The sequence below is a fragment of the Ovis aries genome, chromosome 2 (assembly GCF_016772045.2).
Source record: "Ovis aries strain OAR_USU_Benz2616 breed Rambouillet chromosome 2, ARS-UI_Ramb_v3.0, whole genome shotgun sequence".
NCBI lineage: Eukaryota > Metazoa > Chordata > Mammalia > Artiodactyla > Bovidae > Ovis > Ovis aries.
The window spans coordinates 120,879,341-120,897,413 of record NC_056055.1 but is presented as its reverse complement, the minus strand read 5'-3'; the positions used below and the strand labels follow the sequence as shown (position 1 = coordinate 120,897,413).

At 36.2% G+C, this 18,073-nt stretch overlaps 1 protein-coding gene across 21 annotated transcripts in view; it reads left to right on the top strand.

Moving 5' to 3' along the window:
- The window catches only part of GULP1 (GULP PTB domain containing engulfment adaptor 1), a 328,660-nt gene that overhangs the window by 254,353 nt on the left and 56,234 nt on the right, over positions 1–18,073 (top strand). For 18 of the 21 annotated variants that reach the window (XM_012131476.4, XM_042243641.2, XM_012131448.4 and 15 more), the window contains 2 exons: positions 9,488–9,559; positions 15,611–15,709. In XM_012131476.4, the coding sequence (XP_011986866.1) occupies positions 9,488–9,559; positions 15,611–15,709 (171 nt within the window). The remainder of the gene's footprint in view (positions 1–9,487; positions 9,560–15,610; positions 15,710–18,073) is intronic. The other 3 variants (XM_042243642.2, XM_060409645.1, XM_060409654.1) reach the window with 1 other exon arrangement.

Here is an 18,073-nt window from a genome sequence, read left to right as displayed (position 1 = left end):
TTACAAGATACAATTTAATAGAATGTTCCTATATTAAAATGAGAATAAATATCAAATCAAATTTAAAATGTAGACTTTTAAATACTAACACCAATAGCTGTTTATTTTTTTTTTATTCTCCATTAAATCCTGCCCCTCCTTTAAAGGATAACTTTTAGAGTATTTAGTTTAAAGCATATCCTTTCTTTTTTTGTGGATCTATTTTATTTTTTAGAATTGTGGTTTTGAAGATTAAATAATAGATTTAAATTCAATTGATTCTGACCTTTGTTTAGCAATTGACTTTTATGATGAGCTTTTTAAAAATGACATTTCCTGTATTGCTTGGCACTGTGACATGGCAAGTCAGCCAAATAAAGACTATAAAATTAAGTATGGCTTATCTACTGTGTACAGTTGAGTAGCTGGAAGGTTTAAGTACTGTGGGGGTTTATTGTTTTTTGTTTTACACATATGCAGTCAAGTTAATACCAAGAAAATTAGTCCCATCCTATTGGAGTCTCTGCAACCCTGGTTGCAAAGATAGTGACATTCTCATTTATTTTTTTCTGTGCTAAGTCGCTTCAGTCGTGTCTGACTCTTTGCAACCCTATGGACTATAGCCCTCCAAGTTCCTCTGTCCATGGGATTCTCCAAGCAAGAATACCAGAGTGGGTTGCAATGGTCCCCCTCCAGGGGATCTTCCTGACCCAGGGATTGAACCCATATCTCGTATGTCTCCTGCATTGACAAGTGGGTTATTTACCACAAATACCACCTGGGAAGCCCATTTTTTTCCCTATATAGTTAGAATATCCATTGGTCATTATGCTACCAATGGTTATTTATTAGCCTTGATGTTAAACTTCTATTATGTACAGATTTGAAATTATTTCTCTGTAATATTTTAAAATAATTATCTATAGAACATATTATCTTACATACAATGGGCAAGTTTTAATGTGATATAAACAAAGCATGTATTCCATGTATTTGTCATAAGTTAAGCTCTTTCATATGTTAAATATGTCAGATTTCACAGCAGCTAGACTTAGTAACTCTTCAGTTAATTATTTTGTTTACCTGGCATTTTTTAAAAACCTACAGTATTCATGTTTATAAAATGACTAAAAACATTCAGGAAAGCAAAGCGGGTAATATAGTTGGGTCCATATGATGTCCAACACTGCTCTCTACTGGCAGAGAGGCAAGTCATAAAGTAAATAGCTGTTCAAGTGAAAAAAAAGTCAATTTCAAGTAATATTTGAAAATTAAGGTGTAATCCTCAAACTTCCACATATGTTTCCAAAAAATGCTTATTTTACACATAATGGAATACAATGAAATAACTGGAAGAAATGACTACAGACATCTTCTGAGATTAGTTGGAAGAAAACCTGTCATTTTAATTACCTGAAAAATAGTTGTAGGAGTTTTGGAAAGTATCAGGCCAAACATGAAAGAAACAGCTTAATAGCATTCAAATTTTGAAAGTCTATAAAATAAATATTTTTGTATATAATACTGAGTTTACTGATGCATTATGTTTTTAATTTCAGCAAACTGCTGCCATTAAAATATCTGCTATGAGTACATTTACAAAGTATCTAAATGCACTTGGCAAAGAGATGTATAGGTTGAAATATTTGCATGCAATATATTAATATAACTAGTTTTAGACTATAAAAATTTGCTCAGTATTTGTCAAAGTCTTTATTGATGATTTTCCAAAGACATTTTATAGTTTTGTAAAATCTGTGAAAAATATATGGTACATTGTTATACCTTCAAACATATAGACTAATGCACAAGACATTTTTAGAACACTATCATCTTACTTTTCATGGTCTAATATCTTCTAAATGTCCCTTTATGTTTTATATCATTTTTATCTGTGCATATTATTTCAGTTCAGTTCAGTCGCCCAGTTGTATCCAACTCTTTGTGACCCCACGAATTGCAGCACGCCAGGCCTCCCTGTCCATCACCAACTCCCGGAGTTCACTCAGACTCACGTCCAGCGAGTCAGTGATGCCATCCAGCCATCTCATCCTCTGTCATCCCCTTCTCCTCCTGCCCCCAATCCCTCCCAGCATCAAAGTCTTTTCCAATGAGTCAACTCTTTGCATGAGGTGGCCAAAGTACTGGAGTTTCAGCTTTAGCATCATTCCTTCCAAAGAACACCCAGGGCTGATCTCCTTCAGAATGGACTGGTTGGATCTCCTTGCAGTCCAAGGGACTCTCAAGAGTCTTCTCCAACACCACAGTTCAAAAGTATCAATTCTTCAGCATATTATTTAGGATTAATTTAATAACTAGTAGCCTTTTAATACCTAGCAGACAAAATTTAAATGCAAACACACAAATGCACTCACACAATAATTCCCAAAAGGGAATCAGTAATATACAGTAATTTAAGAGGGTTTTTTCTGTTTTTTTTTTGTGTGTGTGTGTGTTAGTTTGCCTAATACTGTCACTGGATGATTGATTGGCAGACTAATTTTATTGTAATGAATTTAAAGCATATTACATTTTCAATGATAACTAACTCTTGATTATGAGAAAGAAGTTGATGCTTATTTTCATTGTTACATTTTTCTGTAGTTTCTAAATTTCCTATAGAGAACAGATACTACTATTAAAATAAAATATTTATTCACAAGTAAAAAGAAAAATTTTTCTGCAGATTTTCAAAGCATAGGCACATACTTGTGTATGGGATTTATACTTGGATTTAGGTAAGGTCTAATGCTGATCTTTCTAAAAAGAAAAAAAGTGTGCTGAAAAGAATGTTGTCTCTTTGAAATTATGAAGAAAAATAATTGATAAAATCTTGAGTACTTAAAATATTACACACCCACCATTATCATGGCCATGGAACAAAAAACTGTTCTTTTGCTCTTTTGCCACACTGAAAAATAGCACTCAGAATCTACATGTATAAAGCAAAACAGTCTGATATTATACTCTCTTCTCATTAGTGTTTTTTTTTTTTTTGCTACCACATGGAGGAGCTAAGACATAAAGTTGCTAAAATATAAAAGCAATGACTTTTACTGAGTTGAAAGTGTTCACCATACCAATGTTCCATTTTCTGAAAGATTATTTTAAAAAAATTCTGTATTTTTTATTTGGGTATATTTCAAACAAAAAAGAGAATTTTTGAGATTGACTTCTTTTATTTGGCATAATTTCCTTAAGAGTCATTCAGGTTGTGTAACAATAGTCCGTCTATTTTTATTGCTGAATAGTGTTCCATGGTATGGATGTACCATAGTTTGTTTAACCATTCACCCACTGAAGGATATTTGGGTTGTTTCTGACGTTTGACTTTTACAAATAACTGTACTGTGAATATCATTTCGAAAATATTTAACAAGAATATAAGTTGTCATCTCTTTGATATAAATATCAAAAAGTGCAGTTGCTGTGTCTTATGATAAGTTCATGTTAGTCCTCAGAGAAACTACCAAACTATATTTGAGTGGCTGTAACATTTTACATTCCCAGCAACAGCAGCATCCTATAATTTTATTTGCTGATATGACAATCTTAATTATAAATATTAAGGATCTAACTTTCTTGATCAGTAAAGAATCTGCCTGCAATGCAGGAGGCCTGGGTTTGATACCTGGTTTGCAAAGATCCCCTAGAGGAGGGCATGGCAACCCACTGCAGTATTCTTGCCTGGAGAATCCCATGGACAGAGGAGTCTGGCAGGCTACGTACGGTCCATGGGGTCGCAAAGAGTCAGACCCAACTGAGCGTCTAAGCATACACAACTTTCTTGATTCTCCTTGCTGTTTCCCTCAACGTTTATTTCTGTTGGCAACATTCTTCTCTGTCATCTCCCTCTGCAACACGGCGGCTACCTGGGGAAGCCATGGTTCTGACACTTCTCTGTCCTTCCATTGAAACCTCAGTTCCAGGGTCTCCTTAATCCATACCTTTTACCCAGAACACTCCTTCCCCAGGCTCCACTTGTATACCCTGCTGTTGAGTCTGCTTCTTTAGCTGACACCGCAGAGGAACTTGAACTCAACGTGTTTGAGTGTACTTTTCATTTCTTGCTTTCATTTAGGTCTCTGTTAAATTGTCACCTTTTTTAGAGGGAACTTTCCTGATCACTCAGTCTTAAATATTATATCCTGCCCTATGTTATTATTTGTGTTATTTTTACTTATACAATCTAAGATGTATTAGAAATATGTTTGTGATCTAGATATAAATATAGAAATATATAGATACGTTCGTATGTACATACCCGGATACATACACACACAAGCATGCTCACTGGGATGTAAGTTATACCTAAACAGGGACATTTTTCACCTGTTATATATCCAACAACTAGCAAATGCTTGACTCATAGTAAATACTTTTTATTAAGGAATAAATGAGTATGTGTAACATTAACTTGTTATCATTTGGGGGCTTAATTCAATTTTTATTTTATCAGAGTTTGTTGTAGTTTAGTCATTAAGTCATGTCTGACTCTTTTGCAACCCCACGGACTGTAGCCCACTGTCCATGGGATTTCCCAGGCAAGAATACTAGAGTGGGTTGCCATTTCCTTCTCCAGGGGATCTTCCTGACCCAAGGATCGAACTTGTGTCTCCTGCACTGGCAGGCAGACTCTTTACCACTGAGCCACCAGGGAAGCATTTATCAACGTTATCTATGTCCATTTTAAATATTTCTCCAAGAAATAATAATGAAACAACAAATTGTTACCCAGCTCTTTCCCTCAGTGTCACTCACTGACACAATTAATTTCAGCTCAGTATTTTCTTGTTTCTGGATAACCAGCTTAACTATCGTGCCTCAATTTGTCATCTTTGTAGTGGTTGTCATCCTCCCTTGATTCCTGGGTTGTATTTCTTCCTTTGCTGTATTGTACATACTTTCCTCTTCTCCTAAGGAGAACTGGGATACAGGAATTTAAATTTTTAGTCCATCTTAGTACATAGTTTTCCCTCTCTTGCTAATCTGTAATCTTGCCCTAAATCTGTTTGGTTTTTTTTTCCTTAGAATTTGAAGTTATTTTTCTTCCATTATCGCTGGTGTGAAGTCTGATGTCATATTCCCTGGCCTTTGTCGGATTTTTGCTTCTCTCTGGGGTCTTTTACAGTCTTTTCTCTGTCTCTAGTGTATTGGGGATGAGTCTGATGTGCTGGGTTTGTGTCTGTGATTTCACTCATTATGGTGGTGTAATCTTGCAACACACAACTCCCCTGGCCTTGTTTCTCCTGCTAGTTAACAGCTTGATTGAGATGGGATGAATTAACCCCTTGGCCATGGCTTGATTCCGTTCCTTCTTTTCCTTCCCCCTTCAGACACCAGGCAGAGTGGGAAAATACGGAAACTAAAGCCCTTCCTCTAACTTGTATTGTATGCAAGCCTTTGGAGAGCACTTAGGACCAGAGTATTTCAGCCGTTCGTGGGTTGGTGTGCCACACTGTGTATTCCTGAATGTAAGCATTTAAGCCCTTAACAGCAAGGTAAGGCAATTCCTCCCAGAATTAGCGCCTGAGGTTAAGATCTGGGAGGAAGTAGATTGTTAAGGAAGTGTTCCCAGGAACAACCAGTAAGGACACGGGAAGGCAGACAGATGAGGGGAGGAAATCAAGTGAATCCCCAGCTGCAGCCTGATTCTGAGGAAAGCTCCGCAACAGGATGTTACACCTTCGAGTTTGCCCCGCTTCCCAGCAAAGAGGCCAGCCCTCTGCACTTCTGCACCAGTCATTGGTTAAAGATTGTTGAGATAGCAGAAAGCTCCCAGAAGTTTACAGCTCTCAGTACTGGCAAAGTAACCTCAATGACCATAGGGAATCCTCTGAAAGTCTTGGTGTGAGCCCTTACCAGCAAAGCATGGGGAAGCTGGAGGATGGATCCCAGTGCTGATAAAGAGGATCCAAGGAAAGCTGAGCAGGCACTGATATCCACCAGATTCTAGTTTCATCTCCAAAGAATCAGTAAATTAAGAAGAGGCCATCCCTCATAATTATAATGGATTTTGCAGTTTACGGGATTGTTTTCTTTTTTTTTTCCCCTCTCATCTGTTATTGCAACTGGTTTTCAGAGCAATTTTGTAAGGAAAAAAGAACAAATTATTCTTATTTTTCAAGAATCATGACTTTTCTAACATTTTCAAATTCTAAGCCTAGGGTTTATTCCAGCATGCTGAATCACATACAAGAATCTTTTAAATATTTTATATAGACATGGAATGCATACAAATACAAACCTTAATCATAGGAAGCATTATGACTTTTTAAACTTAAACTATTATGAGGAATAATCTGCTTTTCAGTTTTAAAATTGTTCCCATTCAATGCATCCAACATTACACAGAAAAAAAGGGTTAAGTGGCAAACTCCATATCAGATGTCTTTTTAGTTCCCACAGTCTTTGAAGGCTTCTCCCTGTTTCATTCCTCAGATGACTTAATTAAAGCTAATGTGAAAGAAACATATTAAAAGGTTCCTGGAGCACCACAAGAGGTTGATTCATTTAGAATGTACTTGGAGTTCTTCCATCATTTTCCCATATGGACCTATTTACATATAACACTTATGACTCATGACATTGCTGCCAAAGTAAGGAATATTTTCCCATAAATATTTCCAGTAACTCTTACAGTCTGTTATCAACACATCAGACACTTCTTGTAGTTCAATAATCACTTATCTGTAAAGAGTTTGCTTTCACCTCCCATTTCTGCTAATGCTAGACCAACCACTAGTGGGGAATCTCTCAGTGATATGATAAATACAGAGATGTTGAGAACAGTTTACACCATAGATTTCTCAGAACTGAACAGCTTCTATTGTGTTAGCTCCCCTCCTGTCACTTAGACCCTTTATCCTTTCTGGATGATCTAAAACAGTGCTTTTCAAATCTGGTGGCACATTAAAATCACCTGGGGAGCTTTAACATACTCAGATGCCCTAAACTCCACCCCCAGCTAATTAAATCAGAGTCCCAGGCACTGGTCTGTTTAAACCTCCCATGTAATTATATCATACAGACAGACAAAGTTGAGTACACTGACCTGAAACAGAAGAAAATGTGATGGGTCCATTGGTGTCAGGAATCAGTTGGGTTGTCTTCCATATCTTCAGTTCAGTTCAGTCACTCAGTCATGTCCAACTCTTTGCGACCCCATGAATCGCAGCACGCCAGGCCTCCCTGTCCATCACCAACTCCCGGAGTTCACTCAAACTCATGTCCATCGAGTCGGTGATGCCATCCAGCCATCTCATCCTCTGTCGTCCCCTTCTCTTCCTGCCCCCAATCCCTTCCAGCATCAGAGTCTTTTCCAATGAGTCAGCTCTTCGCATGAGGTGGCCAAAGTATTGGAGCTTCAGCTCTAGCATCAGTCCTTCCAAAGAACACCCAGGACTGATCTCTTTTAGAATGGACTGGTTGGATCTCCTTGCAGTCCAAGGGACTCTCAAGAGTCTTCTCCAATACCACAGTTCAAAAGCATCAATCCATATCTTAGTGGACAACTTTTCAATTCCATTTTAGCTGATAATTTCTTCACTTATTTTGGTCTTTTTTGCAGGTCTGGTCAACCAACTTGAGATCACTTTTGGGCAAACATAGTGCCTAATGGTATTACATCCAGACCTAGTAGCAGTTTTCTGACATAGTTTAAACATATTAGAAAGAGAAACTGTTGTATCTTATAGAATCTGAAAACTGAAGCCTTTTTGCCTTAATGCTTCTGAGCTTCACTTTCTTTCCATGAGCTCATCAGAAAGGGGTCAGCAGTTATCTCCTGTATTTTCATCTCAGGTTTTCTGTCAACCTTCCACTATTCTCCTGACCTGTTACTATTTTCTAAGTCTATTCCCTAGATTTTTATTAAAAGAAATCACCTGTGATGGTTTTAGAAATATAATTCCCTAAGCCTACCCTTATTAGACCGAAGAATCTGCATTGTTATATTTTAACCTGCTTCCTAGGTAATTTTCATGAAGGTAATACACAGAGCCCAGTTTAAAAAACAAAAGTCTAATTTCTTTAGTTATTGTTATTTTTTCAAAAATGAAAGAAGGAATCACATGTGATTTTTAAAAGACACTCTTATATTGCTATTTTGTTCACTTCCATTCTGTGAGTTAACACATGAAAAAGATTCTGCTTAATTAGTTGATGTAAAGTATATACACACGCTGGAGAAGGGCATGGCAACCCACTCCAGTATTCTTGCCTGGAGAATCCCATGGACAGAGGAGCCTGGTGGGCTACAGTCCATGGGGTTGCAGAGACTTGGACATGACTGGAGTGACTTAGCACCCACACATACACATATACGTATCCATGCATCTGTCTGTTTACTTAGGAACTGATGAATTCATATCTCACTTTGGTGTTATGATTGGTAGTATGTGATGAGAGAAGATGTCTTTGGAAAATTATATATGTCTAATGAATGTATGATGCTAAAGCTGAAACTCCAGTATTTGGCCACCTCATGCGAAGAGTTGACTCATTGGAAAAGACTCTAATGCTGGGAGGGATTGGGGGCAGGAGGAGAAGGGGATGACTGAGGATGAGATGGCTGGATGGCATCACTGACTCGATGGACGTGAGTTTGAGTGAACTCCAGGAGTTGGTGATGGACAGGGAGGCCTGGCGTGCTGCAATTCATGGGGTCGCAAAGAGTCGCACACGACTGAGCGACTGAACTGAACTGAACTGAACTGAATGAATGTAACGATTATTTGCTATTTACTTAAAAGTATTCTGTAGGATAAAATATCCACATGTCAATTCTAATTTTTCTTGAATGTTTCACCATATTGGTCTTATGTTTAGGAGGTATTATATTGCTCCAGGATAGATATTTTATTACAGTGTGGTAATTACTATCAAACTTTTTTCTTTTGGGGAGGATAGGTTAGGTTTTAACTAAAAACCTCTAGGGATCCTTTAAAATTCTAGAGCATGTATTTTTTTTTTATTTTTTAATGTACTTTATGGTTTTGATGAGTATTGTATATTAGGTATTAAATCTGTGTTATTAAATTTTATATGCTAATTGGAAAACAAAGAAAAATGTTGATTTACATTATAAACTACATTAAAGCACATTAAATTTTTTAAATATATTTTTGACAACATGAAAAAATATATATACTTTAAATTTTCAGATAACAATTTTTTAATTGTTCACATGTTGTAAATTTTAAATTTGAGATCAACTTTATTCCTTTGGGCCCAACAAAATAACTTTATTTTTCTTTCCATTAAAAATCTGCAAGCAAATTATTTAGGAAAAGTGTAATTTTAAGAAATCTTAGAATAATGGAACTGTATGTGTCTAATTAATGTGTTAATATTTTCCTATCATGTAAAATAATATAAATTAGTAACTCCTCTGCACTGGATTTGGATTTGAATTACTATCACGTCATTCTGTTACCCCATGATATATCTGAAAACGATTTAATGACATATGATGTAGTAAAGCCTGTCTCACAGTGAACATTTTCAGTTTCTTGGCAGCACAGAAGTAGAGCAGCCCAAAGGAACAGAAGTTGTGAGAGACGCTGTAAGGAAACTAAAGGTAAGCAAGCCCTCGAAGTAAGTGTCTCATGTACTGAACTTACCTTCAGCCATCAGTAGACCTATGGAAATTCAAAGCATGAATAGCTCTGTGGCAGGTAAGTCTTAGTAAAAATGTGCTATTTAATGAATACCACTAGATCAAGGAAACGTATTTAATGAAAACTATGTAGACACAATTATTTTTCTGGATGTGGCACAGTCTTCACAGTTTCTTAAGGTGTAGTTTTTTATAGTCAACAACAACAACCAAAAAAATGTAAGAGCAATGTCTCATAAGTGTTGGCATTCTGTAGCTTGCCGTTACTTTGCTTGGGCATTGTGGACTCATGCCCTAACTCAAAGACAAAACAATCTACTGTAGTTAGAAAATGGAACCCACCAGTCGAAAATGTAGAAGTAAAATTCATTCCAAAGCAGCCTTTTGCAGTGACACTGTACATTAAAGACATACTAATGGACAAACCCACAAGGGTCTGGCCGTATCCACGAGCAGACTCAGGGAACTGGTGAAAATAAAAGCAGAAAAAAACAGTAACCAGCTCCACATACTCATAATCTGCAAATTTCCTGAGAAAATCTTACATAATTGCCATGCATCCTTTGCATGTTTTTCTAATTGCATTCGGTCCCCAAAGACATTGTTTCCTCTGAGATATTAAGATTCAAAAACTCCTTCAGTAGAATTCTCATGTTTATCACATTAAGAAAATTTAACATAACACTATTAAAGTGTTATTAACACAACATAATAAAGTGTTATTCTCTCTGGTTTTTCTCAGAATTTTTTTGAGAAACAACACTCTTCTAACTTTATTTAGTTTTGAGATTATCCAATTATTCTATAGGATGGGTAAGCCTCTGCACCAGGCAAAGCCACAGACATTAAAATATATTACTTTGCTTTGAGAATGTCATATCGGGTGGAATTTACTGTTTAAATTGAGAGAAAAAAATTGAAGTGAATTGGCTTGTTTTCTGGGTAAAGAAATAAAAGTAGATAATTTTTATCCATTTATTTTACATAATTTTTATATTTTTAAAATATTTTATGTTTTTCCTGTTTTTAAAGAAATATACTAAAAGTTTCCAAGGTGATATCACTCCCATTTGGAGAAAAAAGGGGACAAGCCAATCATTACTTTTAACAGTTCATTAGACAAAAAAAAAAAAAATTAAATTAAACTTCCCTTGTGGCTCAGCTGGTAAAGAATCTGCCTGCAATGTGGGAAACCTGGGTTTGATCTCTGGGTTAGGAAGATCACCTGGAGAAGGGAAAGGATACCCACTCCAGTATTCTGACCTGGAGAATTCCGTGGACTATATAGTCTATGGGGTCACAAAGAGTTGGACACAACTAAGTGACCCTCACTAGACAAAAGTGTACTTGTGCTTGTTTGGCAAATAATTTAAGCCCTAAAACAGGATTTAAAAGGTCTCACAATTTATGGACAACCTTTAGAATAAGATTCCATCTAAATGTTCAAAATGTTGCACACTTTGGACATGAGTCCAACTTCACTATAATCAGAATGTTTATAAAAGAATGATATTTACACTTAATGTTTCTTTGTACCTAGGAGGTCCTTTATGAAATGAACCCAAATTCAAACTCCAAAGTATTCAATTATGTAGTGAGTGATAATATATAAAAAGATATCTGAGATGAAATGTCTTTTAAAAAAAGCTAGTTTTTATGTGTTTTTGTGAAACTTTGTATTTAGTTCTTATCTAGTTTCATGTTTGGAAATGTACTCTTAATAAAGGAGTATGATTTACAATAAGATAAAAATCATGCAATGTAGTTCAAAAACGTATACTCAGTTGATAATAGCTTTTCTCTTTCAAGTACCTTTCAGAATACTTAATCTATAAACAATCTTTAGTCTGTTGATTGCAAAATGTTTGTAGATCAGGGAAATATATATAAAGGTAGTGATTAGTGAAATAATTAAAATAATAAAAAATGTTTATTCACGTCTATCTTAATTTTTTTGTTTATTTGTGTCAAAGGTCAGATGCTATAACTCAAAGTATATGAGTATTTACATTTAAGACCTAGACACTGGCTCCTCTTTAATTCTGTCGTCATGTAAAGATAGCCAGAAGATGGTGCTATGGTTCTACTAAAAAAGAAAAAGAACAATTTGCTTATTAACTGGGTTTTGGGTACACATATCTAATTTTAATTTACTGCTAGTATTCTTTAAAGTATGTATTCTGTGTACTTTCTTATCCACTATATTTCAGTATTTGATTTTATTTTTCCCACAAGGTAACATTTTATTTAAACCTGGTAATTTTTCAGATGTTTGCAATATTAATCTATTAGCTTCTGACTTTAAAGAAATACTCAAAATGTAAGGCTAATACAAGATGATAGAAAACTTCCACGATTTTCATTACTATATTTTTTATGATTATGCCTAATTATTTCTCAAGAAAAATTTTAAAACTTTATTTTATTGGGTACAATTTTTCTGTTGTGGAGAATTTACAATTTATAAAGTTTTCATCAATATCATAATTTTTATGTGTTTACTTTCAAAAGTTCTATATATGACAAAATGTTTTCTAGTTCTCGATCACATTCAACAATTTCCAACTCTTAATCATGTTTTAGTCTATGATTTAAGAAAATGCCATAATTTTCAAAAAGTAATAATTAAAAAACCCTTTCAACTTCTTATTTTTAGTATCAAAATTACTTTTAGGAATTTTATTTTTAATAGTGATTTATTTATTTTTAATACAATTACTACAGATGTCAGCAGGCTCATAAACAATGTCAGAGGTTTCATAAACAAGCTGTTTGTGATATTTACATGTGGATGAATTTTGGTATGCAAGGCCAAAACTTCTTGGATTCTTTGGGAGATAACCAGGGAGCAGCATTCCTGGACCCCAGCTTTAGAGGACAGACCCCCTCACCCAAGCAGAGCTAGCTTAAAATTGCATGAAGGCATGTGGACTTGGAAATTAATGTTCTGTTAAATCTAGGCCCACCAGTTTCTCCACCTGACTTCACGTTTTCTGTGTAGCCTACTGCAAATGGTTTTTGTTTTTATAACCAATTATTTAATTAATGAAATGATTAGAGCTTATTTTAATTGTTAAAACATACACACATAACTGATTTCCCTGTGAGATTATCAAAACTTTTAATTAAATCAACAATTTATAAGAACCACAAAGAGGATTAGAATTAATTCATTAATTTTAATTGCTTAATAATGTGTATTACATTAACAATATAGTTAGATTTTACTTTTTTAAGTCCTTTTGAGAAATGAATAGAAATTGTTATGAGGATGATACGGAAACTCAGCAGTGCTCTCTTTAAATTTTCTTTAGCTGTTCTATTTGCCAGTGGCGTACATTTAACGTAGTACTTTATGTAGTACTTTATACAGTACTTCTAGTAATACTTCAACATTTTGTGATGATAAAAGCTTGTTTTTTGTTTGTTTGTTGTATCCAGATAGCCTCCAGAATTCTTAGGCTCTACTCCCTTTGAACATTTTTATTTGATTATTATATCCAAGTTTTACTAGTAGATCACTCTATCTAGATTACCAAAAAAATATATTCACTGAAACAAAGATGAGGGGGAAAAAAAAAAAAAAAAAACCTTCAAAAAGGCTTTTTAAGCATTAGAATTCAAGTAGTAGGTAGGGCGAGAAAAGAATACAATATAAGCATGCATATATCTTCAAAATATAAATTATAAGTATTTAAGAATGCAATTCAGAGATGGGGATCATGCAAACTATAGGATAAGGTTATCTTTAAAAAATGCAAGCAGGAATGAGAATATTAAACTGTTTAAAATACAGATTGAACAAATATTTCCTTCAGCCTAAATGTTTTTCAAGGTCTGTGAAACAGTTAAAGGCTGATTGCTACAGACCTATTTTATGACCAAAGTAACTCCCCTGAGACTTATTTTCTCATCTTTGAAATGGGCCAATCAGATTGGATGACCTCTGAATCTTCTTTGAGCACAATCACTTCATCTTGATATGAAGCAAAGGAAAAGGTTTCATAAGCCATAGATCAGATATGTTATGCTTGTTTCTTTTTCTGTCTCATTCTTTTGTTTCCCTCTCCCTCCCTCCTTGCTCCCCTCTTTATTTTCTCTACTTGTAGCCCCTACTTCTTCCCCTTGTTCAAATTTTCCCCTTTTTTATTCCTTTCTTTCCTTTCTGACAGAAAAGACATAAGAGATAAGTTTAATGTTAGTGGTTGTCTTGTGATGGGTGTTTGGAAACTAAAAGAGGTCAGAGGAACGGTTGTGTCCCGATGTGAAAAAGGCTTCAAGACCTATTGCTGATTGTTCCTGGAAAAGAGCAGCACCCAGGAAGCCAGTTTAGACTGCTTCTGTGGCCAGCGATGGGGCTGGCTTTGTTCAGATGCATTCACATGGATGGAAAGCAGCTGATTTAGGTTGTCAGCCTCCATATGTGAAAACCCCCAAATTGTTTTGATTATAGCAATACAGGAAGAAGGTTATGAAAGGAAAAGAAACAAATTAATCCACTTTCTTTGGGAGAGAGCTGGGATAATTTGTAAAGGGTTGCACTGAAGAAAAATGTTTCATAAAGACAAAAAAAAAAAAAATCCCTGGCATGAATTAGTCACATTTATGTGCAGAATGTAAGCCTGCTTAATACTGAGGGAAAAAACTGCCTATATTTATAGGATAGGACAGAGAGCAAACTGAAAAATTGTACCATCCAAAATGGAATAAAACAAATGGAACTCTTCCACCCACCCACCCCGCCCTGGCTATCAAGGCAGACACTTCAAGGCATCCTTATATGCATTAATTATATTATTCTCCATGGCAGTACAAAGCCATGAAAAGAGAAAGAGGCTTTTAACCACTCTCTGTTCTGGGACTGAAGTATACCACATGTATTTACATCTGTCCCAAATTAGAAGGAAATACACAATGTAAATAAATATGGCACACAAAAGATGACCAAAACTCCACGTTGCCCTACAGATAGTCTATTTTGAATCAAGTTAGGGTGATCCATATGCTGAATATATATATATATATATATATATATATATATATATATATATATGTTATACTAGAAAATAACTTTTTGAAGAGGGGTTAATAAATACAATTTTTGTGAATAGTTTTTTTTCTGTTTCTTGAAAAGAAAGGTGGAGGTAGAGGAGGGAGGAGAGAAGGAAGGTCAGGAGGGCAGCATTGCCAGATAAAACCAGTACATTTAAATATCTCTAGAATGAGTCTGCTGCTACTGCTAAGTCGCTTCAGTCGTGTCCGACTCTTGCGACCCCATAGACGGTAGCCCACCAGGCTCCCCCGTCCCTGGGATTCTCTAGGCAAGAACACTGGAGTGGGTTGCCATTTCCTTCTCCAATGCATGAAAGTGAAAAGTCAAAGTGAAGTCGCTCAGTCATGTCCGACTCTTCGCGACCCCATGGACTGCAGCCCACCAGACTCCTCCGTCCATGGGATTTTCCAGGCAAGAGTACTGGAGTGGGGTGCCATTGCCTTCTCCGAGAATGAGTCTAGTACTGAGTATTTTAGCTGGGATAATTAATTTCAGTTTGAATATGGTAATCTGTCTCTTTTCATTCATTGATTTCATTAGGCAAGACAGTATACCGAACAATGTAAGTATCTGGAAATGCAAAGATCTAGTGCTCTGGACTGCAAGTTTCCTAAAATCATTAAAAACAAAAGATCCACAGAAAAAGATATCTCTGCTTATTTTCACACAAAGAGTTTTCATTTTCTGTTTGATATGAATATGATTTTTGGAATATTATGAAAGAAGTATATTAAATTTTCTTAAGTTACTGAGAATCAGCCTGATTTTAATGATAGTAATGGTAGATCACTGTGATTTCTAAATATTTGGAGGCTGTGTGGGATTTATAAAAATATAATGGGCAATAGGCAATAATTTATTTAATGAAATTTCAGCACTGAATGTAAACTCTAAATACATGTTTGTGTTCATTTTCCATAGACAAAATTACAATTTTGTGAATAAATTTTCATTTGTAGTTTGCAAGACATATCAAGAAATCTGAAGGCCAGAAAATTCCCAAAGTTGAGTTGCAAATCTCAATTTATGGAGTAAAAATTCTAGAACCCAAAACAAAGGTAAGGCTTATTTTGAACATCAGAAGCATTCAACTCTTTCATTAATTGCAATCACACTCCTACTTTAATGAATATTTAAAATATGTTACCCAGGGGCTTAGCGGTAAAGCATCCGCCTGCAGTGCAGAAGGGGCAGATGTGGGTTCAATCTCTGGGTCAGGAAGATTGCCTGGAGTAGAAAATGGTAACCTACTCCAGTATGCATGCCAGTAAAATCCCATGAACAGAGGATCCAGGCGGGCCGAAGTCCAGAGAGTCGGACACGTCTGAGCACGCACACACTCACCCACTGAAACTATCTAGCTCTCAGTTAATGACAATGCAAAACTCTATAGGATTTATAGGGGGGAAAGCAATGTTTGGATTTGCTTTCTGAGCGGTTTGTTCTTCAGCCGGTGTCTGGGACGTAACAAGCTATATTGAGTGTATTCAATGGTATTTGGTCTTGCATTTAGGAATTTTTCTTCATATGCTTTGAAAGAGATGCATTTATGTTTGATTAGTATGAAAGAAGTATGAAAGTATGAAAGAACGGAGTATGAAAGAAGACAAGAGCTGTATGATGTTCATTAATCTGTCCTGACCGACCCTGATTACCTGTAGACATAATCAGTGTGTATTAGTTTACTATGGCTTTCATAATAAAATACCACAGAACCTGGTGGCTCCACAACAGAAATTTATTTCTCACAGTTCTGGAGGCTGGAAGTCCATGAGTAAACGGACAGTAACAGGCTTGGTTTCCTTTGAGGCGTCTCTCCTTGGCCAGCAAATGGCAGCCCTCTTGGTGTCCCTTCACATAATTGTCTGCACATACACTCCTGGTGTCTCTTTGTGTGTCTAATTTCCTCCTCTGATAAGGTCACCTCCTCTTATAAGCTGGCTTAAAACTTAACATTCAAAAAACTAAGATCATGGCATCTAATCCCATCACTAATGGCAAATAGATGGGGAAAAAGTGGAAACAGTGTCAGACTTTATTTTCTTGGGCTCCAAAATCAGTGCAGAGGGTGACTGCAGCCACCAAATTAAAAGATACTTGCTCCTTGGAAAAACATCTAGACAGCATATTAAAAAGCCGAGGCATCACTTGGCTAACAAAAGGCTACATAGTCAAAGCTATGGTTCTTTCAATAGTCATGTAAAGATGACAGTTGAACCATAAAGAAGGCTGAGCACCAAAGAATTAATGCTTTCAAATTGTGGTGCTACAGAAGATTCTTCAGAGTCCCTTGGACAACATGATGAAACCAGTTAATCCTAAAGGAAATCAACACTGAATATTCATTGAAAGGGTTGATGCTGAAGCTGAAACTCCAATACTTCGGACACCTGATGCAAAGAGCTGACTTCCTGGAAAAGACCCTGATGCTGGCAAAGATTGAGGGCAAGAGGAGAAGGGGGTGACAGAGGTTGAGATGTTTAGATAGCATCATTGATGCAATGGGCATGAGTTTGAGATAATGGGAGATACTGAAGGACAGGAACCCTAGTGTGCTATAGTTCATGGGGCCACAAAGAATGGGACACAACCTATGGAATGAATAACAACAACCAACATAAGGACACAAATTAGATTGGATGAGGAACCACTCGAATGACCTTATTTTAACTTAGTCAGCTCTTTCAAGCCTTATTTCCAATTAAGTTGGAAACACAATATAGTTGTGTTTTGAGGTATGGGGAAGTAAGCCTTCAACATATAAATTTGGGTAGGTGGACAAAAGTCAGCACATAACACATGTTAACACTGTATATGTGAGGTTCTTGTATATCTCCCCTACAGATCCAATGGGAAAAAAAAAATGAAAATATAATCTCTTCCAGATTCCAAAGTAGGAAGAGCCACTAGACCATTCAGGTATAATGTAAATCAAATCCCTTACAATTAAACAGTGGAGCTGACAACTAGATTCAAGGGATTAGATCCAATAGACAAAGTGCCTGAAGAACTATGGACAGAGGTTCATGCCACTTTACAGGAGGCAGTGATCTGTTCAGTTCAGTACAGTCACTCAGACATGTCCGTCTCTTTGTGACCCCATGGACTACAGCATGCCAGACCTCCCTGTCCATCACAACTCCTGGAGTTTACTCAAACTCATGTGCATAGAGACAATGGTGCCATCCAACCATCTCATCCTCTGTTGTCCCCTTCTCCTCCCTCCTTCAATCTTCCCCAGCATCAGGTTCTTTTCAAATGAGTCAGCTCTTCACATCAGGTGGCCAAAGTATTGGAGTTTCTGCTTCAATATCAGTCCTTCCAATGAATATTCAGGACTGCTTTCCTTTAGAATGGACTAGATGGATCTCCTTGCAATCCAAGGGACTCCCAAGTCTTAGAAGGCCTTAAAAATAGCTGAT